Source organism: Apis florea, unplaced genomic scaffold, assembly GCF_048593485.1.
Source record: "Apis florea isolate Af1SG1 unplaced genomic scaffold, ASM4859348v1 contig_3375_pilon, whole genome shotgun sequence".
Taxonomy (NCBI): Eukaryota; Metazoa; Arthropoda; class Insecta; order Hymenoptera; family Apidae; genus Apis; species Apis florea.
The window spans coordinates 1-26,389 of record NW_028256748.1 but is presented as its reverse complement, the minus strand read 5'-3'; the positions used below and the strand labels follow the sequence as shown (position 1 = coordinate 26,389).

Sequence of the window (26,389 nt, the reverse complement as noted above, 5' to 3'; positions counted from 1 at the left end):
TTTATATTTTTCTTGTATTTATATATTTATATACACTAGCTATATATAAAAGTTCCTAGTTTTTCCAAATTTATATTGTGTTCCTTATATAATTAAATAATCAAAAATAGTATATATATATATGATTCTACTTATTTTTTTTCTCTTATTACTTTTATTATGTGTAATTCTTAATATTATTTGCATTTTATAAAAAGTAAAATATTTAAAATTATAAAATATAAAAAAATAATTATATGTATTTACAATAAAAAAATTAAATAATTTAGCAAATTTTAATATTAATATTGTATAAAAATTGTTGAAACAATTTATAATGTATAATATGAGAATTTTTAATTGTAATTTTATTAAGCATAAATAATATAGTTATGTATAATTTTTTATATATTTACTATAAGAATTAGAAATAAAATAATATATTTATATTTATAATTCATATGATGAATTCATAAAACTATTCATAAAACTATGTTGCAATATTATTTTATTTATTTAAATTTTATAAACTAAAAAAGATAAATAAAAAAATAAATGAATAAATTTTAATAATTTATTCATATACAAATTTTTTTGAACAAATATTTATTTTTAATTCATTTTTCTTTTTCTAGTTTATTCTTTATTTCTGCAACTACTGCTTCTTTAATATGTGCTGCTATTTTTATTTTTTTTCTTTTTTTAACTTTACCAGAATTTTTCTCATTGGTATTTTTTAAAATGTTTGTTTGTGTTTTTTTCTTTTTTTTTAAACAACTAAGAGGATTTGGACCTTTCTTTTTCTTTTTTTTAAATTTTACTTCTGTTTTTTCTATTATTCCAGCTGCTTCTTTTAATATTTTAATATTTTCTTTTTCTCTTTCAGTCATTCCTAGTCCTTTACGAATATTTTCAGCATATTTACGGCTAGCTTGTGAAGGTGCTTCCAATGTTGGTGCTTTACCATGCAAATATATTATTGGAACACCTGGAATTTTTCTTAAATTATCCTGAAGATCTCTATCTTGTGTAGCTATAATATATCTAAAAAATATATAATATTGTACATATGTATAAATACATACGTATAATTAACTTTTAATTTTTCCTATAGAAATTTTTATTATACCTAAATGAGTTATTTTTTCCAATCATGGATTGTAAACATTTTGTACCACTAATTGAGTATTTTTCATGTCCACATTTATGTATAGGATATTGTTTAACTATTTGCATAGCACCACTAACTGCTTTTGAAAATGAACTTAATTTTTCTGTTTCCAAAATTATACATGGTGTAGTTAATAATTTTATATCAGATTGAAAATATTTTGATAATTGATCTTGTATATTAAATTTATTCTAAAAAAAAATCAGAAATTAAAGATATATATGTACAAATTAATTTTTTATATTATAAATATATAAATAATATATATATATATACACATCTTCTACTCACTTCCAATTTAGATAATAAAAATAAATAAAATTGTTAATTTTAATTAAAGAACATTAAGATATGATATTTAGATACAAACCTCTAGAGCAGCCAAAGCAAATGTACCATCAATAAGAACTTGAAACGGTGATCTAAATTTGAAATTATTAATAAAAAAGGCTAAATTTTTTCTAGCTTTTTTTTGACGAGTTGATTTCATATTACTATTTCTTTAAAAATATATTACTTTATAATATATATCGATATTTTATAACCTCTCAAATATTAAAATATAAAATATTACTAAAAAGTATTATATAAAAAATTATATATAATACTTTAAAAATAATAAAATATTTAAAATTTTAGATGATTAAATTAAATAAATAAATTATTCTTTTTAAAAAATACTTTCTTAATTTATTTTTTATTATTTTCACTTATTTTTATTCTTAACGTACAAAATATACGTTTATAAAGATATATTATAAAAATCATTTCTCAATATGCTAAATAACATAAGAAACATAACCTATTTCAGTGATCAGTAAACGAAAGTGATAACATTATACAAAGTATATCGTTTATTAATTTTAAAACTCAAATATTATATCGTGATAATACCGTTTAAAAAAAAAAATATTTTATCTTCAGCTATACAAAAATTTCATCAGAATGTAAATATTTGTATAATATTTTCGATTGTTTTAATTTTAATTTTATGCATTCATATGTATTGAAATACATAACCTTATTTTATCATTATTTATATTTGATATTTTTAATAAATAAATGTTATTTAAAATGATATTTTTTTAAAATTAATATTAATATATTTCTCTTTAGATTTTTAATTTTTATTTTATAACTTTTAATTTTTATTTTTAGGTCTTCTTTAACTAAACCAAAATCTGAAATGACTCCTGAGGAACTAGCAAAAAGAGAAGAAGAAGAATTTAATACTGGACCACTCTCAGTATTAACACAATCTGTAAAAAATAATACACAAGTCTTAATTAATTGTAGAAATAATAAAAAATTATTAGGAAGAGTAAAAGCATTTGATAGGCATTGCAATATGGTTTTAGAAAATGTAAAAGAAATGTGGACTGAACTTCCACGTACTGGAAAAGGGAAAAAAAAGGTAATTATTATAAGATATTATTAAAGGTATTATTTTAAGAATTAAAAATATAATAATATAAATTAAAAATATAAATAAATTTTTGATTAGGCAAAACCAGTAAACAAGGATAGATTTATTTCTAAGATGTTTTTAAGAGGTGATTCTGTAATTCTAGTTCTGCGGAACCCATTAGCAACAGCATCAGGAAAATAATTTTACAAATAAATTCACTTTAAAACTCTATGTAACTTATTACTTATAATTATTTACTATAAATGAAAAATAAAAATTTCAAATAAATTTCTTAATAAATTTAAATTATAAATGTATAATTTCCATATCAACATTTACATCTTAATAAAATATGTTCTTTTTTATATTAAAGATATTAAAATAAAATAGAATTAAGCAAGATATGATATTTATTTGTAATGATTTATACATGAAATCATTAATCTTTTTCAGCGATTGCAGTAAGATGCTTATCAATTTCTTGTTCTGTTAAGGTTCTGAAATATAAAATATAAAACATCATATATATTTGTTATTTATGATGATTATATAAATAAAATAAAAATAATGAGACCATGATATATTTACCGAAATTTAGGATTATCTTTTGATACCACACCAACTTCTATTTCTGTTGGCTTAAAATCTACTGATAAAACAGTAGATAAACATGTAATTGCTAACTGTATTGTTTCATCATGATCATAATTTTGTTTTTTCTTTAATTTTTTCTCAAGATAAGAATTAGCTTCAGTTTGTTTAGCACCAACAGAAATAGCTCTATAACCACAATAATATCCAGCAGGATCAGCTTTATAAACACAAGGACCTTTTTCTTTATCATATGAAATGAGCATCATAGAACATCCAAGAGGCCGCATCTCTGCATTTTGTGTATAAACTTGACTGATATCCGCAATACGTTTGCATAATGCATCTACAGGAATTTCATATTCATACTTATATTTAAAATGAGCTGCTTCATATCTTGCACGTTGAACTTGAGATCTGCTATCAGCTAAAATATAAAATACAAAAATACATTTAAAAAATAAATATTATATATATTTTTTTATTATTATTGTAATTTTCTTTTTTAAAGTTTTACCTATCATGCCTGTTACAAGGCAGCCAATATGTTCAGTAAGTTGAAAAATATGAGTAACACTAGAAGCATCAAGCAATTTATCCTATAAATAATTATTTTTAAATTACAAAAAAATAATAGTAATATCACAAAGAACTATTGGAAACAAAATAAGAGAGGTTATCTTACAGGCACTTTCTTTTGTGTCGCAAAAACGGCAGTATCGACACCTTTCACCGCAACAGATGTTAAACCACCTTGATTTATTGCTTTAAATGCATATTCTGTAAAATATTCATTAATTACATTCAAAAAGGTTCAAAATTGCAGATCACGCCATGTCATGATTCTCACTTAGAGAATTAGTATAAGAGTTAGTAATTTAAAATATATTAGTAATATTAAACTAATTATATTTTATTATAAAATATTTTCATAAATCTTACCTACTTGGTAAAGCCGTCCTTCTGGTGAAAAAATTGTAATATGTCTATCAAAACCAGCACTACTACCTCGCGCCATATTTGCAAATAATATTAATGGTCGTATTTAAAAGTTATAGGCAACTTTTCGAAACGTCAAATCATGCAAGCTATATATTAAGCTAGTTTACATTAAATATTAAATTTATTCATTAAAAAAATCAAATTAAAATCAAATATATAAATCGATTTTTAAAGAACTTATGAATTATAATATCAATAATATGATTATATTTGTTTTTTTTTTATATAAAAATTTATATAAAATTGTATTTTAATTAAAAAAAAGTTTTAAATATTATTATTAACTTAAATTTTAAATAGATTTTGAAAATATTTAACTTTAAATATTTATATTTTTAAAATTTTATTATTTTTAATATTTTTATATATAACTAAATTTTTTAACAAATCTAAAAAACTTTTTTGTATTAAAAAAACAATAATTTAAACTGAATTTTTTTTATTGACAATATATAATTTTAATATATATATATATTGTCAATAAATATATATATAATTATTCACACACGTTTTACTATAAATAATTTCTGAAATATTTTTTAACATTTAAATTTGATTAAGATCGAATTTAATTAAGTTTATACATATAATACGTAATATATGATACACATTAATATATGCATACATTGAACATTAGATTTCGTAAGCAATGTTATCATAAATTAGTTCTTAAATTACTACTGATTGTGATTACTGGAGAAATTTTCCAGTACACTAGTAAATCACTTAAGCGACACTTCTTAGCAAAAAACAAATGTCTACATCAACAGGTAAAAATATTTTAATTGAAATTAATTTTTAAACAAATTTTTAAATAAAATATTTATAAAAGATAATCAATTTTTCAATCAAATATATATTATTGATCATATAATATTTTTTAAATAAATTTTTGAAAAGCATAAGCGTCAATCATATGACTTTCCACGAGTTTTTTTTATTTTCTGTACAGTAGATTTTGTAATATTATATTGTATTTTTTATAGTTATATTACAATTATTATATTATATTTATTATATGGTCAAAATAAAAACGAAACTCGCGTGAACCAATTGTATATTATTTATAATTATGATTTAAAATGAAATTATAAATAATATAATTCAAATTTATATTATGATTTATAGTATTTCAAAATTGTAAGTAATGTATTTATATATATTATTAAAACAAATATTTTTTATATGATATTTTGATTATTTGAAAATTTATTTTTAATAATAAATTTATTTTATTAAATAAATTATTTTATAATTTAGTGCATTAATATAACATAAACATAATTTTTCTTGAATTTTTTATATTCATATTAATTTTCAGATGACAAAGCCAGCCTAAAAAATGGCGAAGAAGTAAAAGAAAAATTTGATCCTACTGGTTAGAATTTTCGTTCTTATGAAGAAATTACTTCAAATTTAGTTCTATGTTTCATCTATTAGATCAATATTTTATAGAACATCAACATATTCGATACAATCCTTTAAAGGGAGAATGGGTATTAGTATCACCACATCGAATGAAACGACCATGGGGAGGACAAATTGAATCAAATGTAGAAGAAGATCTTCCAGATTATGATCCCAATAATCCACTTTGTCCAGGCAATATTAGAGCTAGTGGACAGGTGATATTCTTAATAATTCTTATCTGTTTTTATATTTTATTAAGTTAAAAAATAATTAAAAAAAGAAATTATATGTATTTTTTATTTTAATATTAAATTTGTTATGTTTTCTAGATAACTCCAATATATGAAAATACATATTCATTTGTTAATGATTTTCCTGCATTATTAGAATCAGTTCCCAGCCCATCAAAGTCAGAAGATGAATTATTTCAAATGGATGCTGCTAGAGGTATTTGTAAAGTAATGTGTTTTCATCCAAAATCAAATGTAACAATAGCACTTATGAAAATTTCTGAAATTAAAGAAGTGATTAAAAGGTATGTTGAATATATTTATATATATCTATAATATCTATAATATTAGGATATTATACATTTACAATGAATATTTAATAAATATTTAATTCAGGTGGATTTTTGAAATGCTTGAGTTGGGAGAAAAATGGACTTGGGTACAAATTTTTGAAAATCGTGGTGCTTTAATGGGATGTAGCAATGCTCATCCTCATTGTCAAATTTGGGCTAGCTCTTTCTTACCAAATGAAGCTAAAATAAAGGACAGATTTCTCAGTGATTATTATAATCGCAATAAGAAACCACTTCTTATAGATTATGTGCAAAAAGAGCTTTTTAAAAAGGTAAAAAATAATATTAATAGAATTTTAAATTTGTAATAGAATCTTTAAAATATTTTAATTCAAATTCCATTAAAATTTAATCTATTTATAAATTTATTTATTAACATTTTATCTATTAACAATTTATATTATAGGAACGCATTGTATTAGATAATCGAGATTGGGTTGTTTTAGTACCATTTTGGGCAATATGGCCTTATGAAACTATGGTATTACCTAAAAAACAAATATCTAGAATGCAAGATTTAACAGAAAGTCAACAAGAATCATTAGCTGTTATTATGAAAATCTTATGCACTAAATATGATAATTTATTTCATTGTTCATTTCCCTATTCTATGGGTTGGCATGGTATGTTTAATTTTTATATATATTTATTAAAAAAATTTTTGATATTTTTAATTTTTATATTTCATTTAAAACTTTTTTAAAGGTGCACCAACTGGTCCATATGTAAAACAAGATTATCCTTACTGGACGTTTCATGGAATTTATTTACCTCCTTTGTTGCGTTCAGCTACTGTAAAAAAACATATGGTTGGATATGAACTTCTTGCACAAGCCCAAAGAGATTTAACACCAGAACGAGCAGCAGAAAAATTAAGAACTTTATCAGATTCTCATTACAAACATCCAGAAACAAGTTTAACTAATTGTGAAATAGAAAAATATTCTAAATAAATCAATTCACATTTTATATATAACTATATATTTTTATAAATATATATGTTATTCATATATATATTATTTATAAAAATGTACTATTGAACATTACTTAATTATACACATATTAATTATATGAATAAAAATCAATGGATATGAAAAATAAGTAATTACAATTACAATTTTACACAGTTAATATATAGGAAATGTACAATCAATTTTTTTACTCCAAGCATGAATGCCACCAATAATGTCTTTTATTTCTAAATTATTTTCTTTGAACACGTTCTGAAGATTTATTACAGCTTTTTGTGAATCATTTCCCCTTCTACATATAACGTATACTAGAACGAAAATATATAAATTTAGTATATTTATAATTATAATTTAATATTATAATTAATATTATATAATACACTTACAAGTAGTTTTATCATATTGTTTTTGCATTTCTTCTATTTTATTTTTTATAAAATTTATTTTTTCATCATTATTAATATCATTCAATGGTATATTTATAGAATTCTTTAAGTGACAAATTTCAAATTCTTCCGCTGAACGTACATCGATTAAAATATGAGTTTTCGCGTCTAATTTCATTGTATTATATTCTTCTACACTTATTCTTTCTTCCTTTTTTAATAAATTTAAGTTTGGATTTTTATCATTTGCTTTTGCACCACAAAATTGTTCATAATCAATTAATTTATGTATAGTTGGATGATCACCGCAAACGACACAGTTTACATTTTTAGCACGTAAACTGATATTGCGAAACTTCGTTTCTAGTCCATCAAATAATAGAAGTTGACCAGATAATATAGACGGAAGATCGAGGACAATCTTCAGAGCTTCTAATGCTTGTAAGATACCAATTGTACCAACGGCTGCAGTTAAATCAAGTAATTAATATTTTTTCATGAGAAAATATAAAATAAAAATAAATAATCACATATACCTGGACCAAAAACACCTCCATCTCCACAATTTGTTACTGTTTCTGGAGGAGGAGGTTTAGGAAATATACATCTATAGCAAGGTCCATTATAATTAAAAACAGATAAATGACCTTCAAATTTTAATGCTGATCCAGATACCAAAGGTTTATTATTTAGAACACATGCGTCATTCAATAAATAACGTGTGGCTACATTATCAGTAGCATCTAATATTACATCATAACACTTTATTATATCCAAAGCATTATTACTATCTAGTTGAATTTTGTATGGAATAACTTTAATGGTACTATTCAAACTAAAATTGGTACAATATATTTAATTGAGCATTATTAATTGATCATAAAATTTATGCATATTACATTGATTTACAAATACCGATTAAGAGTTTCTACAGCAGCATTTACTTTTGATATTCCAATATTTGATTCTGCATATAATAATTGTCTATGAAGATTATTAATCTCGATATCATCATAGTCAATAATACCAATATGTCCAACACCAGCAGATGCTAAATATAATGCAGCAGGACATCCAAGTCCACCTGCTCCTACGATTAATATTGCACTATTTTTTAATTTCATTTGACCTATAAGTATGCAATAAAAATATTATAATTGAAGAATAGAACTTTTATATTTTATATATAGAATTAAAAAAATATATTTAACAGAAAATATTAAGTGAAATTGAAAATCATATCATTATATTCAATGATATATTTTAATTATTTATGAATAAGTTACACACCTTTAATGCCAATTTCTGGCAAAAAAATTTGTCTACTATATCTTAATATTTCTTCATTACTTAAACCATAATCTTGTAAAATTTGTCTTTCGCGCCTTAGAGCAGCTAATTGAGCTTCTTTTATGCGTAACAATTCACGTAATTCAATAATTTCATCAATCAATTTTTTTTCATTCATTTTCGTAGAATAAAGTTTTTGAAATGAATCGAATGAACGAAACTGAATGAATTGAAAATTATTATTACTATAAAAAACTTTAAAAGAAAAATTGAATTAAAATCTTTTCTATCAAAGATGCATTTAACTTAAGGTTATATTAATATTTATTAAAAGATGGATGTTCGAAAGGTTAATGATAATAAATATATATGTGTACATAAGAAATACTGATTAGAAAATATAAATGATAAAATAGAAATAATTATTCTACAATATTTAGTGTTCTATTATTAATTATGAATATTGTTTATTTTTAAATATTTTACAATGTATTAAATTTATGTATATATATATTACACTTTCAGTTTCATATTTAAAACGCAAATGATACTATTGAGATACTACTGATTTTCAATATTAGTCTACAAAATGATGAATCATCTTTTAATTAATTTTTAATCTTTACAACATAGTAGATAAAATAAAATTTTTATCATTACAAATAATGTAATAAAAGAAAAATTTTGTATACTTGTTTTGAATTTTAGAATTTATTTTTAAGTGAATTTTTTATTTCATTTAAATATTAAATAAAAAAAATATTTTCTTTTAATTTTTTGTTTATATTAAATATAAATTAAATTATGATGTTTTAAGTTCAAATCAGTAAATGTATATTGAATGAATTGTGTGGCTTTGTGAATATTTAAAGGAATTGAAGAAGTAAAAAGTAATGAGATCAGAAACGATTAAAAACAGCTAGTTTGTTAAAATTACAATATACTCAATTTCAATGATCTCTGCAAGATCTGTATGTTTATTTGTACAGTGTCGTGCGCAATAAAACCAGTACAGTCTTGAGCAAAGGTAGGAAGTTGATGATTAATGTCACGGTCAGCGAGGTTCTGACTCTTGACAAGTGTATATATGAAAACCATGATTTTTTAAGTAACAAAGTGAGTATTATTTGTGAAGAAGTTTATTCATAATATACATCAAGATGGTGGAACCAATTTTTGACTATCAGTTTCGTCTGATACTTATTGGTGACAGTACAGTCGGAAAAAGTTCATTACTGAAATATTTTACTGATGGGAAGTTCGCAGAGGTACGTAGTGACTCTAACCATACTATCAACATTGATAATAAAAAATAATTTTAAAAAATAATAAAGCTATCACATTTTGTTTTCTCATAATTTTTGATATATTAATTTTAAGTCGCATTTGATGTTAAATTCGGTGTTGAGATAAATTTTATTTTATTGGAATATTTCCAATTTGTGGATCTAATAATATTTACGTATATTAAAGTTAATTGAATTTATGTATATTATTATTTTTAAAATGATAAACTTAAAATAATGCAAAAATTTTATGATATAATGTTATTTATACATTTTTTGTAATAATGAAAGTGAATTTAATTTAATATTTTAATATAATTTAATAATTATATATATTCATAATAAGTTAATAAACAAATAAATATTAAATAATTAACAAAAGTGTACAATTTGATTATGAAACATATATTTTTTGTTTTTATGTAAAGCTATATAATTAAAAATATTTATATTTAGTGAATATAAAAAATGTACAATATATTTTGTTTTAGCTTTCAGATCCAACAGTAGGAGTAGATTTTTTCGCTAGATTAATTGAAGTAAAAGATGGAACAAGAATAAAATTACAATTATGGGATACTGCTGGCCAAGAAAGATTTAGGTATGTTATTTTTTTTTCAAATTTTTTATTAAGAAATAGAAATGTAATCATTAAAACCATAATTAAATAGGTCAATTACAAAATCCTACTATAGAAATTCTGTTGGAGCCTTGCTTGTATATGATGTTTGTAATAGAGCAAGTTTTGAACATATTCCTCAATGGATGATGGATGCTCGTAGACATATTGAACCACATCGTCCTGTATTTGCATTGGTAGGTTGTAAATTAGATTTAGTTACCAATGGAAGTAGACGAGAAGTTTCAAAGGAAGAAGCAAGAGCTTTTGCTGATGAGCATGGAGTACATCACATTGAAACCAGTGCAAAAACTGGAATTAATGTTGAAGAGGCATTTCGAACAGTTACTCAGGAAGTTTATAATAGAATACAGACTGGTGAATACAAAGTAGAAGATGGTTGGGATGGAATAAAAACTGGATTTGCTAGACCTGGTGGTTTAGATTTTAATCTAGTCGAAGCAGAACCTGCAAAGAGTTCTTGTTGTTAAGTTAAATTTTAATTTGTTATAATATAAAAAATAATAATATTTAGAATGCAGTGTTCTATTATATATGTAATAGAAATTATTACATTATTATTAATTTCTTATATTTTTCTGTGAATTATTCTTGATACTAAAAGTAATTAAAATAAAATTTTTTTAATAATTTTATTTGATAAAAGAAGAGGAAAATTCTATTTTTTAAAAATTATATTTCACTGCATTCTTATTTTAGAAGAAGAATTTATAATAAATTTAAAAAATGTATATAAATCTTGATTAGACATTTTTGTACATAGCTTGTATAAACTAAATGATTATATATCTTTGAAACACATAGACATTGAACTAGGACTGTTTTCTATCTTATTTAAGATCCAAAATATTTAAATATAAAAAAAGTTCATGTTCATAATATTAATTTAGCTATAATATTTTTATATATTTTATTATAAATTAATGATTTTGTTTTACGAAGCAAAATAACGGCTGTGCTTTTTTGTCAAAATTATTATTCAAATGTTGTAGCAAAATTTTCATAAGATATAAAACCATTATTTATTTTTAATAAATACAATATAAATTAAAAAAAGTTTTTAAAATATAAATATTTGTAGATTATGTGTTTTATGTGAAAATGAAAATTTGAAAATTAATGAAATACTTATATCAGTTAAATATCCATTATTTCTTGAACTATATTTTTTTCTTTTAATATCACAATTTGTGATAATATCATATAAAAAACCAAATTAATATATGAAATATATATATATATATAATATATATATATATATATATATATATATATATATATATATATTTATATTTAATTAAAGCCAAACAAAATAACATGTCACTAATTATAATATTTTTAATTTATAAAACATTTATAAAAATGGAGAGAATGAGAAAAGAAAAAATAAAGTATGATATTATATGTTCTAATTTTAAAACATAATGTTTTAATATATATATTCTGTATATATCATATGATTCTTTGAAAATATTAAATTTTGTTATATATAAAATAATAAATAGTATATTTTAATTTTATTACTATGAACTAATAAATAACTATTCTGTTATATTTCTATTATAAAATATAACATGTCAGTTTGAATAGAATACAATTTATATAATCTAGCATATTTTTAATATAACCATTTTTTATTGAATGGTACGTTTTACACTTTTTCATATCAATCTCTTAAAAATAATATAAATTTCTAACTTTCAAAATAAAAATTAAGAAATAAATAAATATTTGCATATTCTTAAGTCAGAAATAAATTAGTCAAAATATATTCAAGTAAATGTCATTTATATCATTTGCATTTTTCACTGCAAATTTAAATAAGTAGAGAAGTATTTATTTTCTACAATAAAAAAAATATTATATATAATATATAATATTTATTCAGAAAGTAATGTGCAGTGAAATATGTATTTGTATAACAAATATTTGAAATTTAAATTTGTAAAAAATATTGTATAAGCACTGCATGGATAGAATTTATTTGTGAAATTTTATACTCATTAACTATGATGTAAAATGAAAATATTAAATAAGAAAGGTGCAAATTAATAACATCATATATCATGTCATTAAATTTGTATAGTTATATATACAACATTTATGTTTTTGTCAATATAGTAATAAAACATATATGTAAGTGACTAAATGATTTTTAAATCTATGAAATATAAATTCATTATATGTTCCTTTTTGTTTTTAAGTATTTTTTTTTGTAAATAAAGATTAATAATATTACATTAAAAATATGAATTATAATAAATATATAATTTAATATATAAATATAAAAATTTTAAATATCATACATATAAAGAAATAAACATATATAATATATATATATATATATATATATATATATATATATATATGCTTGAAATGCATATTTTCTAAAAATTGTTTTCTAATAAAATGTATTATTTTATGTTTAATTTAATTAAATTTAAAAATGTATACAATTTTGTATGCTATTATATTGTGTGTTATTATATTTATATATAATTATATAAAAAATAAACAATATATATATATTATAAGTTCTATATTTATTTTTGAAAATATATGCATGTGTTAATTGAACTTGCTTTTTAATTAAAAATTAAAAATTAGATAACTTTTAGTAATTTCATAATAAATTAATTTTTTAAGGCTAAATCAATTAAAAAAGTAATCATATAAAAATTTTATACTAATGTATTGATATTTTTCATTTATAATTATGTATATAATATTAATTAATATATATATATATATAAATATATATATATATATATATTTTGCATGGTTTATTATTTTTACAAGTTATAATAAACAAAATAAAATGTTAATAAGATAGGATTTATATATTTAATATGTAACAATTAATAGCAATTAATATATAATTAATACATACAATATATACATATTTAATATCTTCTTGTCAATATGCTTAAATTATAGAGATTTCTTGTAAATCAAATATTTCTGAAATGAAAAATTATTCGAGTATTGTAATAAAATTATTACAAAATATAATATTTGTAGTTGTTCTTTAAAATAAATATAAAATAATAATTAAAAAATATAAAATTATATTTTTAGAATAAAAGAAAAAGAGAAATAGAAAAATAGTTATATAATATTATTTAAGAAGATAAAAAATAACGATTGTTATTAAAGATTTATGTAAGAAATAGAGAACATAAATTAAATTGTAAAGAATGTTAAAAATGTATGATTTGTAAAAACTATATTATAAATATATATAGTTTTAAAGTTTTTAAATTATGTACATGCTTATATTATACATATAAACAATGTTTTACACATAATACGCGCATGTATATACAAGCATTTACTGATAATTATAATATTATAAATTAAGATCTATTATAAACATTTGTATAAATTTCTAATAACAAAAACGTAGTTTTATATATATAATATTTAAATTAATTTCTATATTAGAACTTTCTATTAATATTAAAATTTGATAACTGTTTAAATATTATATAACTTTTAGTTTAATAATTAATTATTATATCCAATATACATATGAAAATAATAATTGCCTATTAAATTATTCACAATTAAATCTAAAATTGAAAAAAATTATAGTAACAATCTTGTAGTATTAAACTTGAAATAATATATTCTTATATTATTATTATAAATCTATACTATATATCATAAATTCTTATTTTTAATATTATTTACTATCTTGGAAGAGGAGATTAAATATTTGACTATGTATATATTTAAAATGACTAGAAATTGCTATTATTTTAGTTATTAATATATATTTCTTATTTTGGCAAAAATGATGTAATGTAAATATACGAAATTATGAATAAGTTTTTAGAAATACTCTATTTAAAATTTATAATTTTTATTTGTGAATAATACTTTTTAAAATTATTTTTATGTATACATTAAGCAATTAAATATATTCTTTTCTATTTACAAAACAATTTTTTTTTGTACTATATATATATATATATATATAAAAATCATTCTTCAAAGAAGTGTTAAATTATATGGAATGCTTAATTCTCAATTTTTTAATTCTTAGATAAATTTTTATTAATAAAACTTTTATGAATAAAAAATAAAAATTTGAATGAATTTCTTTGAATTAAATTTGATTATTATTCAAAATATTGATAATTGAAAGAAATAAATATAATAATTCGAACAATTGAAAATCTAAAATGGACGGCACTTATAATGTTGAAGTTTAAATGATTTTCAATATTAAATTAGAAAATCGGGTAAAAAATTGATGAAAATTCTTTAAATAAATATAAGTAGAAACAATTTTATCAAATTTCTTGTCATTTTGAATTAAGAAATTCTAAGTAAATTATTAAATTAATTTTTAACTTTAATCATGAATTATAAAATTTCAAGAAAATTGTAAAGGGAAAATAGAAAAGAAAAATTAAAATTTTGTGTGTGTGTGTGTGTGTGTGTGTGTGTGTGTGTGTGTGTGTGTGTGTGTGTGAGAGAGATGGATGAATGTGATTATATATATATTAACATCTAATTGTTTTAAAAAGTTTGTGTAAAATTGTTAGATTGTGGATGACAATAGAAAAAGAATGCTTAATGGACTTAAATATAGTATTATAAATGCGAAAACGTATGTCTACGCAAGTATTTCATTAGATATATATTAGTGAAGTTTATATCTTCGGCATCTTTGTAGAACTTCGAAAATATCTACAACATAATATACTTTAATAGTGTGATTTCAAAGTTTACGCAATTTATTGAATATATATATATAAAATTCCTACTAAAAACAATTTTTGATACTAACCAATATTTATTTTTGTCCAAGCACTTAATCTTGGAATGTTCCTCCAATTATCTGTGATTATATTTTGCATCTAATTTAAAGGCAATTCATTGAAAGATTTTCTTCATGATAGTTTTTCTTTTACTTTTTCAATAGTTTTACATATGCAAAGATTTTGCATTTATATAATAAGTGAGATATAAGTTTGATTTTATAAAAAATCACTTATTACAATTTACTGTTCCAATGATTCACATCCAAATAAAACATATTCTTCTCTTGACAGCCAAAATGGATTACCTTCTATATATTCTGGTGGTGTTTTGTCTAAATTATAAGTTAATAATATATATATATTATATTTTATTGTATTGTTATGTAATTTTTTAATGATAATTAATATTATATAACTACCAGGATGTACAGTTAAAGGCACATATGTAGAACCCATTGCAACATTCCAACTATGAGTACCAGGACAACTTCTTACTTCTAATATTTTGCTATATTCTGGTAATAATTCTCGTAAATCTTTAGTTAATCTTAATCCAAAACCTGAAAGATGTGTGTTTCCTCCAGTAAGTAATATATGTGAAAGACAATCGTGTAATACTTCTTCTGATAAACCAGCTGTTATATCTTTTATTACTTGTGGTAAACCAAGGTTGATATACATCATTTCAGGAGCAATGTACAGTTCTGAACCTAGAGAAACTCTCTAAAAAATATAAATAAATCTTGTAATTTTAAATTTTGTAAAAATTTTATGTATATGTATATATATTTACTAACCAAAAATTGCTTATTATCAGCATAGCTTCGAACTCTAACTTTAATACATTCCCCAGCTTTTTGTCCTATTTTTTTCTCTTCATTTTTAATATTATAACTTAATCTACATCTTTCTTTAATAGGCAATGTGTCTAAATATGATATAGGAATATGATAACATCCTTTTAGATACCAATGCATAGCTTGTTTTAAATGATAAGCTACATGCCAACCACCAACAGGCAATAATCTCCAACGTTGTGGTATAACACGTCCACCAATTACAACAGCTACTGTTGTACTTAAAGCACCACTATCAACTACTACACAAGTTTCCACATCCAGCATTGCACATGCTGCTAAAGGTTTAGGAACCAGACATACTCTAGAAATTTAATTATATATTTTTTAAAAATATGTTTTATTGCAACATACATTTATCTTACCTTGATATTTTAACTTCTTGAAATAAATAATGTAACAATTGTTTTCTTAGCATTGGATGCATAGCTAAAGGTTCACAAAACATGAGTACTGCATTAGGTTTTCTTAATGTTGAAGTTAATGTCATCTGATGAAATAAATGACCAACAAATGTTTTAAGGACAGGAAATGTTCCTTCACTTAATAATGCTTCTGCTGGACTAACAAGATCAACATTTGGAATTCCAAGTACTTCAACAGTATCAGTGCAATATCCATTTATAAGTTTTTCATAAATTGGATTTGGCCTTGCATAACATGTTGGATCATTTTGATGAGTAATTAATCTCTTTTTCTCTCTATATAATTTTACAGAATTACAAAAAACACAAAATGGACCACTAGGTCTTGGAATTTTAGCAGTTGCTAATTCAGTTAATTTCAATAATTTTAATTTTTTAGTTAATGATTTGCCATCACATTTTGGATGAGTACTACTACTTGGAATATTTTGTGTTTGTTCCAAATATGTTTCATTATTATATTTAGGTACACCAAACATTGAAAAATGTCTTCTTAATTCAAAATGTGGTGCAATTACCCATGTATATTTATTTCCAATTTCAATTACTACTTTTGCACTAGAACCTTCAACACAATTTCTTTGACATGTATAACCACTGCAATGACGACATTTTGGAAAATGAACAGTTTCTCCTAATGTAATTACCATATATAATCTATAACATATTGCTTTAAAATTAACATTAAGTAGTTGCAAACATTTTATATCTGGAAATCTAAAGTGTACTTTTGAAATCAATTGTAACCACTTTATTTTCCTGAAAGAACATAAATGAATAATTTAAAAGTTTCATTTGGAAAATATACATTTTTAAAATTATATATTTTAATGAAATCATTAACAATCTTTTTTGATGAAAAAATTTTTAAAAGAAAATTTTAGTTAATAATTCAATAATTTATAAAAATATTATCTATTTTAGTCTAACAATGTAACTATGTTTTTAATGATATATTTTTTTATTTATTCTTTATGTAAGTTAAATGAATTTCACTATATTTTTAATATAAATTTTTAAACTTACCACAAATAATCAGTATCTGAAGTTTTTCTTAAATGTTTGCACGTACTACCGATAGCAATAATATCAGGTACATCACAATATAATAAAATTTTTATCCAAATTTCGTCAGGGAAAATTGAAGGATCCATAATTATTAATAAAAATTAATACAAAATAGTTATACAAGTAAAAGATACAATTAATAGTTACTAATATAAGATTGCAGACACTCCCCAGAAAGTGAATACGTTAGTCAAGTTCAAGGTTACACTTGATGAAAATAGTGAATCAATATGTTACCGACGGATGGTACTTCAATAAAATTATCAAACGATTTAGAATCATGATTATAAAAATTTAATATATATATATATAATAAATAAAAATATAAATTTATATATTATACATATATGACAAATATAATAAAGTATAAACATATATAAAATATATAATATCTTTAATTATATATGATATACAAATTTTTAAATATAATATATTCTATTAAAATTTTGAATGAATAGATTAAACAAATAAAACAAAGAAAACAACAAAGTTATTCAGATATTCTAAACACATAAAAATTGCAAAACAAATATAGATAAAAAGAAATAGTGAAAGAACAATAGAAATAAGATAAAAATTAGAAAATTAATTAGTATGTTGAATAATAACTAGAATGTTGCGTCCATCGCTGGTGAACTTTAGCGATGCTCCATAGTTGCGTCAGTGAAATTAAAGAAGAACACGTCGATGCACGTGAGAAAGGGTAGTGTGGTCCCGGCGTCACTAAACGAATTGTTCGAAGGAGCAATAATATTCAGCCTGTCCGAAAATAAGCCATAATGAGGCAAGTCGCGCAACGTACCGGAGATGTTCGTCGAGACTTCCCAGTGCTCCCTGAAGGCATTGAAAGGCCATCGCAGGGTTTTAGTCGGTAAAAGTCAGACACTAACACGGTATCACCTCCAGAGAAGCCGGGTGCCCCCGAGGATTTTTCCCACGTTAAAAAAAAAGTATCTAAATTTGAAAAAGAAAGAAGATTAAATATATAATAAGATACGCGAATCAATCATGCACTTATCCAAATTAAATTTCTACGGCTTTAGAATTTTTATTGTATTGTCGTAATATTCACATTATTATTAAGAACGCAAAATACGATTATAATGAATACTCATTCAAGCGAACATAATAAAAAAATAGTAAAAAAAAATTTTTAATGCCATCTCTTTACAAATCATATCTTTCTGTTAAAAAATCAAAAATTTCAGTCAGAAAATTTCTAAAATCAATCTACGAAAAACTTTTAGTGCCCTTTACATATCATATTCTCTTATTAAAAAATCGAAAAATTTGGCCACAAACTTTGTGAAATCGATTTAAATTTTTAAAAATTTTATATGAATAATTTATGAAATAACTATTCAATTCTATTTTTAATATTTCTAGAAAATAGAAAATAGTTTTCTATTGAATAATATTTCTTGATTGTTTTTTTCGATTTTTTATTTATAATGAATCGAAATAAGAATAACTACATCATTTTTAATAAACTGTTTCAAAAGCATCACCATATCAAACTAATTTGTAAAATTAAAACAATTCTTCTAACAAAAAAATATCTATTTATGGTAGGAATACATTATGAAAATAAATAAATAATAATAAATGAATAAAATAAGAAATAATGAAATGAAATAAATAAATCGGTTTATATGAATATCATATGGATTGGTAATGAACGAACAAATTAATAATAAAGATATAATAATATAATAATATATAAACTATGTAAATTGATTTTTGAAACTCACCGAAAATAAATCGGGAATAGAGCAGCTTTTTTAATGAATCCAGTATACCGTTTCTAACGTTGATTCTTCTTTATTCTTCTGCAGAATAACTGCAAATGATCAAATACATCCTTTTATAAACTTTTCGGTAGCATCGTTCCACCAATCAGAATGAAAGAACAAGCTAATTGGTGCAGAGGTGCTTCTTTTTTGAAAGCAACGTTAGATTACGTTAAATAAATTTACGCGAAAATAAATAATTTGAACGAAATAATATATATAATAATAATAAATTTAAATAAATCATTTTATATAAGTAATATTATATAAATATATAAATGGAGGGATAATAACGAACAAACATATACTTTTTAATAATAAGAATACATAAACGTTCAATTTTATTTTCAATGATTCTAGAAAAGAGAAAATAGTTACTTGGAAAAATGTTACTTGATTGTTTCACTTCAATTTTTTATTTATAATTAATAGAAATAATAATAATTACATCGTATTTTTAAATTATTTGCCAACGTCATTAATAAGAATCAATTTTTCCAAGACATCTTCCTTTTTGGTAGGAATATATCGTGAAAATAAATAATTAATAATAAAACAATAAAATAAAGAATAATGAAATCAAATAAATCGGCGTGAATAATATCATACGGATTTGTAATGAATAAACAAATTAATAATAAACATCTATAAATTAATATATGATTTTATTTTTGAAATTCATTGGGAATAGGGAATAGTGCAGTTTTTTTATTGAATCGAAGGTAACATTTCTTAACATTACGTCTTCTTTGTTCTTCTGTAGAATGACTGCAAATATCAAGTACATCCTTTTATAAACTTTTCGGTAGCATCGTTCCACCAATCAGAATGAAAGAACAAGCTTATTGGTGCAGAGGTGCTTCTTTTTTGAAAGGAACGTTAGATTACGTTAAATAAATTTACGCGAAAATAAATAATTTGAACGAAATAATATATATAATAATAATAAATTTAAATAAATCATTTTATATAAGTAATATTATATAAATATATAAATGGAGGGATAATAACGAACAAACATATACTTTTTAATAATAAGAATACATAAACGTTCAATTTTATTTTCAATGATTCTAGAAAAGAGAAAATAGTTACTTGGAAAAATGTTACTTGATTGTTTCACTTCAATTTTTTATTTATAATTAATAGAAATAATAATAATTACATCGTATTTTTAAATTATTTGCCAACGTCATTAATAAGAATCAATTTTTCCAAGACATCTTCCTTTTTGGTAGGAATATATCGTGAAAATAAATAATTAATAATAAACCAATAAAATAAAGAATAATGAAATCAAATAAATCGGTGTGAATAATATCATACGGATTTGTAATGAATAAACAAATTAATGATAAACATCTATAAATTAATATATGATTTCATTTTTGAAATTCATTGGGAATAGGGAATAGAGCAGTTTTTTTACTGAATCGAAGGTAACATTTCTTTACATTACTTCTTCTATGTTCTTCTGTAGAATGACTGCAAATATCAAGTACATCCTTTTATAAACTTTTCGGTAGCATCGTTCCACCAATCAGAATGAAAGAACAAGCTTATTGGTGCAGAGGTGCTTCTTTTTTGAAAGGAACGTTAGATTACGTTAAATAATTTGCGAAAATGAATTATTTACACGAAATAATATATATAATAATAATAAATTTAAATAAATCATTTTATATAAGTAATATTATATAAATATATAAATGGAGGGATAATAACGAACAAACATATACTTTTTAATAATAAGAATACATAAACGTTCAATTTTATTTTCAATGATTCTAGAAAAGAGAAAATAGTTACTTGGAAAAATGTTACTTGATTGTTTCACTTCAATTTTTTATTTATAATTAATAGAAATAATAATAATTACATCGTATTTTTAAATTATTTGCCAACGTCATTAATAAGAATCAATTTTTCCAAGACATCTTCCTTTTTGGTAGGAATATATCGTGAAAATAAATAATTAATAATAAACCAATAAAATAAAGAATAATGAAATCAAATAAATCGGTGTGAATAATATCATACGGATTTGTAATGAATAAACAAATTAATGATAAACATCTATAAATTAATATATGATTTTATTTTTGAAATTCATTGGGAATAGGGAATAGAGCAGTTTTTTTACTGAATCGAAGGTAACATTTCTTTACATTACTTCTTCTATGTTCTTCTGTAGAATGACTGCAAATATCAAGTACATCCTTTTATAAACTTTTCGGTAGCATCGTTCCACCAATCAGAATGAAAGAACAAGCTTATTGGTGCAGAGGTGCTTCTTTTTTGAAAGGAACGTTAGATTACGTTAAATAAATTTACGCGAAAATAAATAATTTGAACGAAATAATATATATAATAATAATAAATTTAAATAAATCATTTTATATAAGTAATATTATATAAATATATAAATGGAGGGATAATAACGAACAAACATATACTTTTTAATAATAAGAATACATAAACGTTCAATTTTATTTTCAATGATTCTAGAAAAGAGAAAATAGTTACTTGGAAAAATGTTACTTGATTGTTTCACTTCAATTTTTTATTTATAATTAATAGAAATAATAATAATTACATCGTATTTTTAAATTATTTGCCAACGTCATTAATAAGAATCAATTTTTCCAAGACATCTTCCTTTTTGGTAGGAATATATCGTGAAAATAAATAATTAATAATAAACCGATGAAATAAAGAATAATGAAATCAAATAAATCGGTGTGAATAATATCATACGGATTTGTAATGAATGAACAAATTAATGATAAACATCTATAAATTAATATATGATTTTATTTTTGAAATTCATTGGGAATAGGGAATAGAGCAGTTTTTTTACTGAATCGAAGGTAACATTTCTTTACATTACTTCTTCTATGTTCTTCTGTAGAATGACTGCAAATATCAAGTACATCCTTTTATAAACTTTTCGGTAGCATCGTTCCACCAATCAGAATGAAAGAACAAGCTTATTGGTGCAAAAGTGCTTCTTTTTTGAAAGGAACGTTAGATTACGTTAAATAAATTTACGCGAAAATAAATAATTTGAACGAAATAATATATATAATAATAATAAATTTAAATAAATCATTTTATATAAGTAATATTGTATAAATATATAAATGGAGGGATAATAACGAACAAACATATACTTTTTAATAATAAGAATACATAAACGTTCAATTTTATTTTCAATGATTCTAGAAAAGTGAAAATAGTTACTTGGAAAAATGTTACTTGATTGTTTCACTTCAATTTTTTATTTATAATTAATAGAAATAATAATAATTACATCGTATTTTTAAATTATTTGCCAACGTCATTAATAAGAATCAATTTTTCCAAGACATCTTCCTTTTTGGTAGGAATATATCGTGAAAATAAATAATTAATAATAAACCGATAAAATAAAGAATAATGAAATCAAATAAATCGGTGTGAATAATATCATACGGATTTGTAATGAATAAACAAATTAATGATAAACATCTATAAATTAATATATGATTTTATTTTTGAAATTCATTGGGAATAAGGAATAGAGCAGTTTTTTTACTGAATCGAAGGTAACATTTCTTTACATTACTTCTTCTATGTTCTTCTGTAGAATGACTGCAAATATCAAGTACATCCTTTTATAAACTTTTCGGTAGCATCGTTCCACCAATCAGAATGAAAGAACAAGCTTATTGGTGCAGAGGTGCTTCTTTTTTGAAAGGAACGTTAGATTACGTTAAATAAATTTACGCGAAAATAAATAATTTGAACGAAATAATATATATAATAATAATAAATTTAAATAAATCATTTTATATAAGTAATATTATATAAATATATAAATGGAGGGATAATAACGAACAAACATATACTTTTTAATAATAAGAATACATAAACGTTCAATTTTATTTTCAATGATTCTAGAAAAGAGAAAATAGTTACTTGGAAAAATGTTACTTGATTGTTTCACTTCAATTTTTTATTTATAATTAATAGAAATAATAATAATTACATCGTATTTTTAAATTATTTGCCAACGTCATTAATAAGAATCAATTTTTCCAAGACATCTTCCTTTTTGGTAGGAATATATCGTGAAAATAAATAATTAATAATAAACCAATAAAATAAAGAATAATGAAATCAAATAAATCGGTGTGAATAATATCATACGGATTTGTAATGAATAAACAAATTAATGATAAACATCTATAAATTAATATATGATTTTATTTTTGAAATTCATTGGGAATAGGGAATAGAGCAGTTTTTTTACTGAATCGAAGGTAACATTTCTTTACATTACTTCTTCTATGTTCTTCTGTAGAATGACTGCAAATATCAAGTACATCCTTTTATAAACTTTTCGGTAGCATCGTTCCACCAATCAGAATGAAAGAACAAGCTTATTGGTGCAGAGGTGCTTCTTTTTTGAAAGGAACGTTAGATTACGTTAAATAAATTTACGCGAAAATAAATAATTTGAACGAAATAATATATATAATAATAATAAATTTAAATAAATCATTTTATATAAGTAATATTATATAAATATATAAATGGAGGGATAATAACGAACAAACATATACTTTTTAATAATAAGAATACATAAACGTTCAATTTTATTTTCAATGATTCTAGAAAAGAGAAAATAGTTACTTGGAAAAATGTTACTTGATTGTTTCACTTCAATTTTTTATTTATAATTAATAGAAATAATAATAATTACATCGTATTTTTAAATTATTTGCCAACGTCATTAATAAGAATCAATTTTTCCAAGACATCTTCCTTTTTGGTAGGAATATATCGTGAAAATAAATAATTAATAATAAACCAATAAAATAAAGAATAATGAAATCAAATAAATCGGTGTGAATAATATCATACGGATTTGTAATGAATAAACAAATTAATGATAAACATCTATAAATTAATATATGATTTTATTTTTGAAATTCATTGGGAATAGGGAATAGAGCAGTTTTTTTACTGAATCGAAGGTAACATTTCTTTACATTACTTCTTCTATGTTCTTCTGTAGAATGACTGCAAATATCAAGTACATCCTTTTATAAACTTTTCGGTAGCATCGTTCCACCAATCAGAATGAAAGAACAAGCTTATTGGTGCAGAGGTGCTTCTTTTTTGAAAGGAACGTTAGATTACGTTAAATAAATTTACGCGAAAATAAATAATTTGAACGAAATAATATATATAATAATAATAAATTTAAATAAATCATTTTATATAAGTAATATTATATAAATATATAAATGGAGGGATAATAACGAACAAACATATACTTTTTAATAATAAGAATACATAAACGTTCAATTTTATTTTCAATGATTCTAGAAAAGAGAAAATAGTTACTTGGAAAAATGTTACTTGATTGTTTCACTTCAATTTTTTATTTATAATTAATAGAAATAATAATAATTACATCGTATTTTTAAATTATTTGCCAACGTCATTAATAAGAATCAATTTTTCCAAGACATCTTCCTTTTTGGTAGGAATATATCGTGAAAATAAATAATTAATAATAAACCGATAAAATAAAGAATAATGAAATCAAATAAATCGGTGTGAATAATATCATACGGATTTGTAATGAATAAACAAATTAATAATAAACATCTATAAATTAATATATGATTTTATTTTTGAAATTCATTGGGAATAGGGAATAGTGCAGTTTTTTTATTGAATCGAAGGTAACATTTCTTAACATTACGTCTTCTTTGTTCTTCTGTAGAATGACTGCAAATATCAAGTACATCCTTTTATAAACTTTTCGGTAGCATCGTTCCACCAATCAGAATGAAAGAACAAGCTTATTGGTGCAGAGGTGCTTCTTTTTTGAAAGGAACGTTAGATTACGTTAAATAAATTTACGCGAAAATAAATAATTTGAACGAAATAATATATATAATAATAATAAATTTAAATAAATCATTTTATATAAGTAATATTGTATAAATATATAAATGGAGGGATAATAACGAACAAACATATACTTTTTAATAATAAGAATACATAAACGTTCAATTTTATTTTCAATGATTCTAGAAAAGTGAAAATAGTTACTTGGAAAAATGTTACTTGATTGTTTCACTTCAATTTTTTATTTATAATTAATAGAAATAATAATAATTACATCGTATTTTTAAATTATTTGCCAACGTCATTAATAAGAATCAATTTTTCCAAGACATCTTCCTTTTTGGTAGGAATATATCGTGAAAATAAATAATTAATAATAAGCCGATAAAATAAAGAATAATGAAATCAAATAAATCGGTGTGAATAATATCATACGGATTTGTAATGAATAAACAAATTAATGATAAACATCTATAAATTAATATATGATTTTATTTTTGAAATTCATTGGGAATAGGGAATAGTGCAGTTTTTTTACTGAATCGAAGGTAACATTTCTTTACATTACTTCTTCTATGTTCTTCTGTAGAATGACTGCAAATATCAAGTACATCCTTTTATAAACTTTTCGGTAGCATCTTTCCACCAATCAGAATGATTGAACAATCTTATTGGTGCGGAGGTGCTTCTTTTTTGGTAGAAGCGTTAAAGGTTACGTTAAATAATTTGTGAAAATGAATTATTTATACGAAATAATATATATTAAAAGCAAATAAATCAATGTATGTAGATAATATTATACAAATACGTAAATAAAAGAATAAATAACGAGTAAATACATATTTTTTAGTAA

At 21.8% G+C, this 26,389-nt stretch overlaps 7 protein-coding genes and 1 long non-coding RNA gene across 15 annotated transcripts; 3 read left to right on the top strand and 5 right to left on the bottom strand.

Moving 5' to 3' along the window:
- Nucleotides 1–539: 539 nt before the first annotated feature.
- On the bottom strand, nt 540–2,009 carry LOC100865716 (rRNA-processing protein UTP23 homolog). Its single transcript, XM_086912299.1, has 3 exons — nt 1,521–2,009; nt 1,109–1,341; nt 540–1,023 (listed from the first exon to the last, which is right to left on the bottom strand). The coding sequence occupies exons 1-3, from the start codon at nt 1,638–1,640 to the stop codon at nt 597–599; spliced, it is 780 nt and encodes a 259-aa protein (XP_086768425.1). The 5' UTR covers nt 1,641–2,009; the 3' UTR covers nt 540–596.
- On the top strand, nt 1,962–2,960 carry SmD2 (small ribonucleoprotein particle protein SmD2). Its single transcript, XM_012491479.3, has 3 exons — nt 1,962–2,097; nt 2,309–2,564; nt 2,655–2,960. Coding segments are annotated over exons 1-3 (363 nt in total). The 5' UTR covers nt 1,962–2,095; the 3' UTR covers nt 2,760–2,960.
- On the bottom strand, nt 2,951–4,910 carry LOC100868663 (proteasome subunit alpha type-6). Of its 2 annotated transcripts, none has more exons than XM_003697250.4 (6): nt 4,777–4,910; nt 4,092–4,249; nt 3,835–3,929; nt 3,667–3,748; nt 3,147–3,576; nt 2,951–3,055 (listed from the first exon to the last, which is right to left on the bottom strand). In XM_003697250.4, the coding sequence occupies exons 2-6, from the start codon at nt 4,165–4,167 to the stop codon at nt 2,998–3,000; spliced, it is 741 nt and encodes a 246-aa protein (XP_003697298.1). In that variant the 5' UTR covers nt 4,168–4,249; nt 4,777–4,910; the 3' UTR covers nt 2,951–2,997. The 2 variants fall into 2 exon arrangements, with proteins under 2 accessions (XP_003697298.1, XP_086768426.1); XM_086912300.1 differs by having other exon boundaries at nt 4,660–4,896.
- Nucleotides 4,780–7,242, top strand: LOC100865961 (putative galactose-1-phosphate uridylyltransferase). Its single transcript, XM_003697229.4, has 7 exons — nt 4,780–4,921; nt 5,473–5,529; nt 5,607–5,776; nt 5,891–6,096; nt 6,188–6,416; nt 6,551–6,767; nt 6,850–7,242. The coding sequence occupies exons 1-7, from the start codon at nt 4,906–4,908 to the stop codon at nt 7,095–7,097; spliced, it is 1,143 nt and encodes a 380-aa protein (XP_003697277.1). The 5' UTR covers nt 4,780–4,905; the 3' UTR covers nt 7,098–7,242.
- Uba4 (Ubiquitin-like activating enzyme 4) lies at nt 6,492–9,830 on the bottom strand. Of its 6 annotated transcripts, none has more exons than XM_086912298.1 (6): nt 8,792–9,385; nt 8,417–8,630; nt 8,038–8,336; nt 7,502–7,966; nt 7,260–7,423; nt 6,492–6,936 (listed from the first exon to the last, which is right to left on the bottom strand). In XM_086912298.1, the coding sequence occupies exons 1-5, from the start codon at nt 8,967–8,969 to the stop codon at nt 7,272–7,274; spliced, it is 1,308 nt and encodes a 435-aa protein (XP_086768424.1). In that variant the 5' UTR covers nt 8,970–9,385; the 3' UTR covers nt 6,492–6,936; nt 7,260–7,271. The 6 variants fall into 6 exon arrangements, with proteins under 6 accessions (XP_086768424.1, XP_086768419.1, XP_086768422.1 ...); XM_086912293.1 differs by having other exon boundaries at nt 7,254–7,423; nt 8,792–9,031; XM_086912296.1 differs by lacking the exon at nt 6,492–6,936 and adding an exon at nt 9,729–9,830 and having other exon boundaries at nt 7,109–7,423; nt 8,792–9,011.
- LOC100869006 (RAS oncogene family member Rab39) lies at nt 7,843–11,529 on the top strand. Of its 2 annotated transcripts, XM_086912301.1 has the most exons (4): nt 7,843–7,981; nt 9,781–10,059; nt 10,569–10,678; nt 10,749–11,529. In XM_086912301.1, the coding sequence occupies exons 2-4, from the start codon at nt 9,952–9,954 to the stop codon at nt 11,185–11,187; spliced, it is 657 nt and encodes a 218-aa protein (XP_086768427.1). In that variant the 5' UTR covers nt 7,843–7,981; nt 9,781–9,951; the 3' UTR covers nt 11,188–11,529. The 2 variants fall into 2 exon arrangements, with proteins under 2 accessions (XP_086768427.1, XP_012346932.1); XM_012491478.3 differs by lacking the exon at nt 7,843–7,981 and having other exon boundaries at nt 9,771–10,059.
- A 3,036-nt stretch (nt 11,530–14,565) lies between these two features.
- Nucleotides 14,566–18,031, bottom strand: LOC100868776 (uncharacterized). Its single transcript, XM_086912292.1, has 6 exons — nt 17,798–18,031; nt 16,712–17,530; nt 16,287–16,650; nt 15,909–16,212; nt 15,516–15,821; nt 14,566–15,415 (listed from the first exon to the last, which is right to left on the bottom strand). Exons 1-5 carry the CDS (start codon nt 17,923–17,925, stop codon nt 15,730–15,732), a joined length of 1,707 nt encoding a protein of 568 aa, XP_086768418.1. The 5' UTR covers nt 17,926–18,031; the 3' UTR covers nt 14,566–15,415; nt 15,516–15,729.
- Nucleotides 18,032–18,216: 185 nt separating this feature from the next.
- LOC147656979 (uncharacterized) lies at nt 18,217–19,685 on the bottom strand. The gene is made up of 3 exons (XR_015293375.1): nt 19,591–19,685; nt 18,642–18,793; nt 18,217–18,562 (listed from the first exon to the last, which is right to left on the bottom strand). It is a non-coding gene; the product is annotated as an uncharacterized LOC147656979 (long non-coding RNA).
- Nucleotides 19,686–26,389: the final 6,704 nt, after the last annotated feature.

Excerpts from the sequence above, each read along its gene's own strand:
- LOC100865961 (XM_003697229.4), top strand. Across the intron at positions 5,777-5,890 it reads ATATTAGAGCTAGTGGACAG|ATAACTCCAATATATGAAAA; the intron begins GTGATATTCTTA and ends TATGTTTTCTAG. Across the intron at positions 6,768-6,849 it reads CTATTCTATGGGTTGGCATG|GTGCACCAACTGGTCCATAT; the intron begins GTATGTTTAATT and ends ACTTTTTTAAAG.
- LOC100865716 (XM_086912299.1), bottom strand. The coding sequence starts at position 1,640 with ATGAAATCAACTCGTCAAAAAAAAGCTAGAAAAAATTTAGCCTTTTTT. Across the intron at positions 1,342-1,520 it reads TTGCTTTGGCTGCTCTAGAG|AATAAATTTAATATACAAGA; the intron begins GTTTGTATCTAA and ends ATTTTTTTTTAG. Across the intron at positions 1,024-1,108 it reads GGAAAAAATAACTCATTTAG|ATATATTATAGCTACACAAG; the intron begins GTATAATAAAAA and ends TATATTTTTTAG.
- SmD2 (XM_012491479.3), top strand. Across the intron at positions 2,565-2,654 it reads CTGGAAAAGGGAAAAAAAAG|GCAAAACCAGTAAACAAGGA; the intron begins GTAATTATTATA and ends ATTTTTGATTAG.
- Uba4 (XM_086912296.1), bottom strand. The coding sequence starts at position 8,969 with ATGAATGAAAAAAAATTGATTGATGAAATTATTGAATTACGTGAATTG. Across the intron at positions 7,967-8,037 it reads TGGAGGTGTTTTTGGTCCAG|CCGTTGGTACAATTGGTATC; the intron begins GTATATGTGATT and ends ATTTAACTGCAG. Across the intron at positions 7,424-7,501 it reads ACAATATGATAAAACTACTT|TATACGTTATATGTAGAAGG; the intron begins GTAAGTGTATTA and ends TTTTCGTTCTAG.
- LOC100868776 (XM_086912292.1), bottom strand. The coding sequence starts at position 17,925 with ATGGATCCTTCAATTTTCCCTGACGAAATTTGGATAAAAATTTTATTA. Across the intron at positions 16,651-16,711 it reads CAAGAAGTTAAAATATCAAG|AGTATGTCTGGTTCCTAAAC; the intron begins GTAAGATAAATG and ends TTAAATTTCTAG. Across the intron at positions 15,822-15,908 it reads GCCTTTAACTGTACATCCTG|ACAAAACACCACCAGAATAT; the intron begins GTAGTTATATAA and ends CTTATAATTTAG.
- LOC100869006 (XM_086912301.1), top strand. The coding sequence starts at position 9,952 with ATGGTGGAACCAATTTTTGACTATCAGTTTCGTCTGATACTTATTGGT. Across the intron at positions 10,060-10,568 it reads CTGATGGGAAGTTCGCAGAG|CTTTCAGATCCAACAGTAGG; the intron begins GTACGTAGTGAC and ends ATTTTGTTTTAG. Across the intron at positions 10,679-10,748 it reads GCTGGCCAAGAAAGATTTAG|GTCAATTACAAAATCCTACT; the intron begins GTATGTTATTTT and ends ATAATTAAATAG.
- LOC100868663 (XM_003697250.4), bottom strand. The coding sequence starts at position 4,167 with ATGGCGCGAGGTAGTAGTGCTGGTTTTGATAGACATATTACAATTTTT. Across the intron at positions 3,749-3,834 it reads CGACACAAAAGAAAGTGCCT|GATAAATTGCTTGATGCTTC; the intron begins GTAAGATAACCT and ends AATTATTTATAG. Across the intron at positions 3,056-3,146 it reads AAAGATAATCCTAAATTTCG|AACCTTAACAGAACAAGAAA; the intron begins GTAAATATATCA and ends TTTATATTTCAG.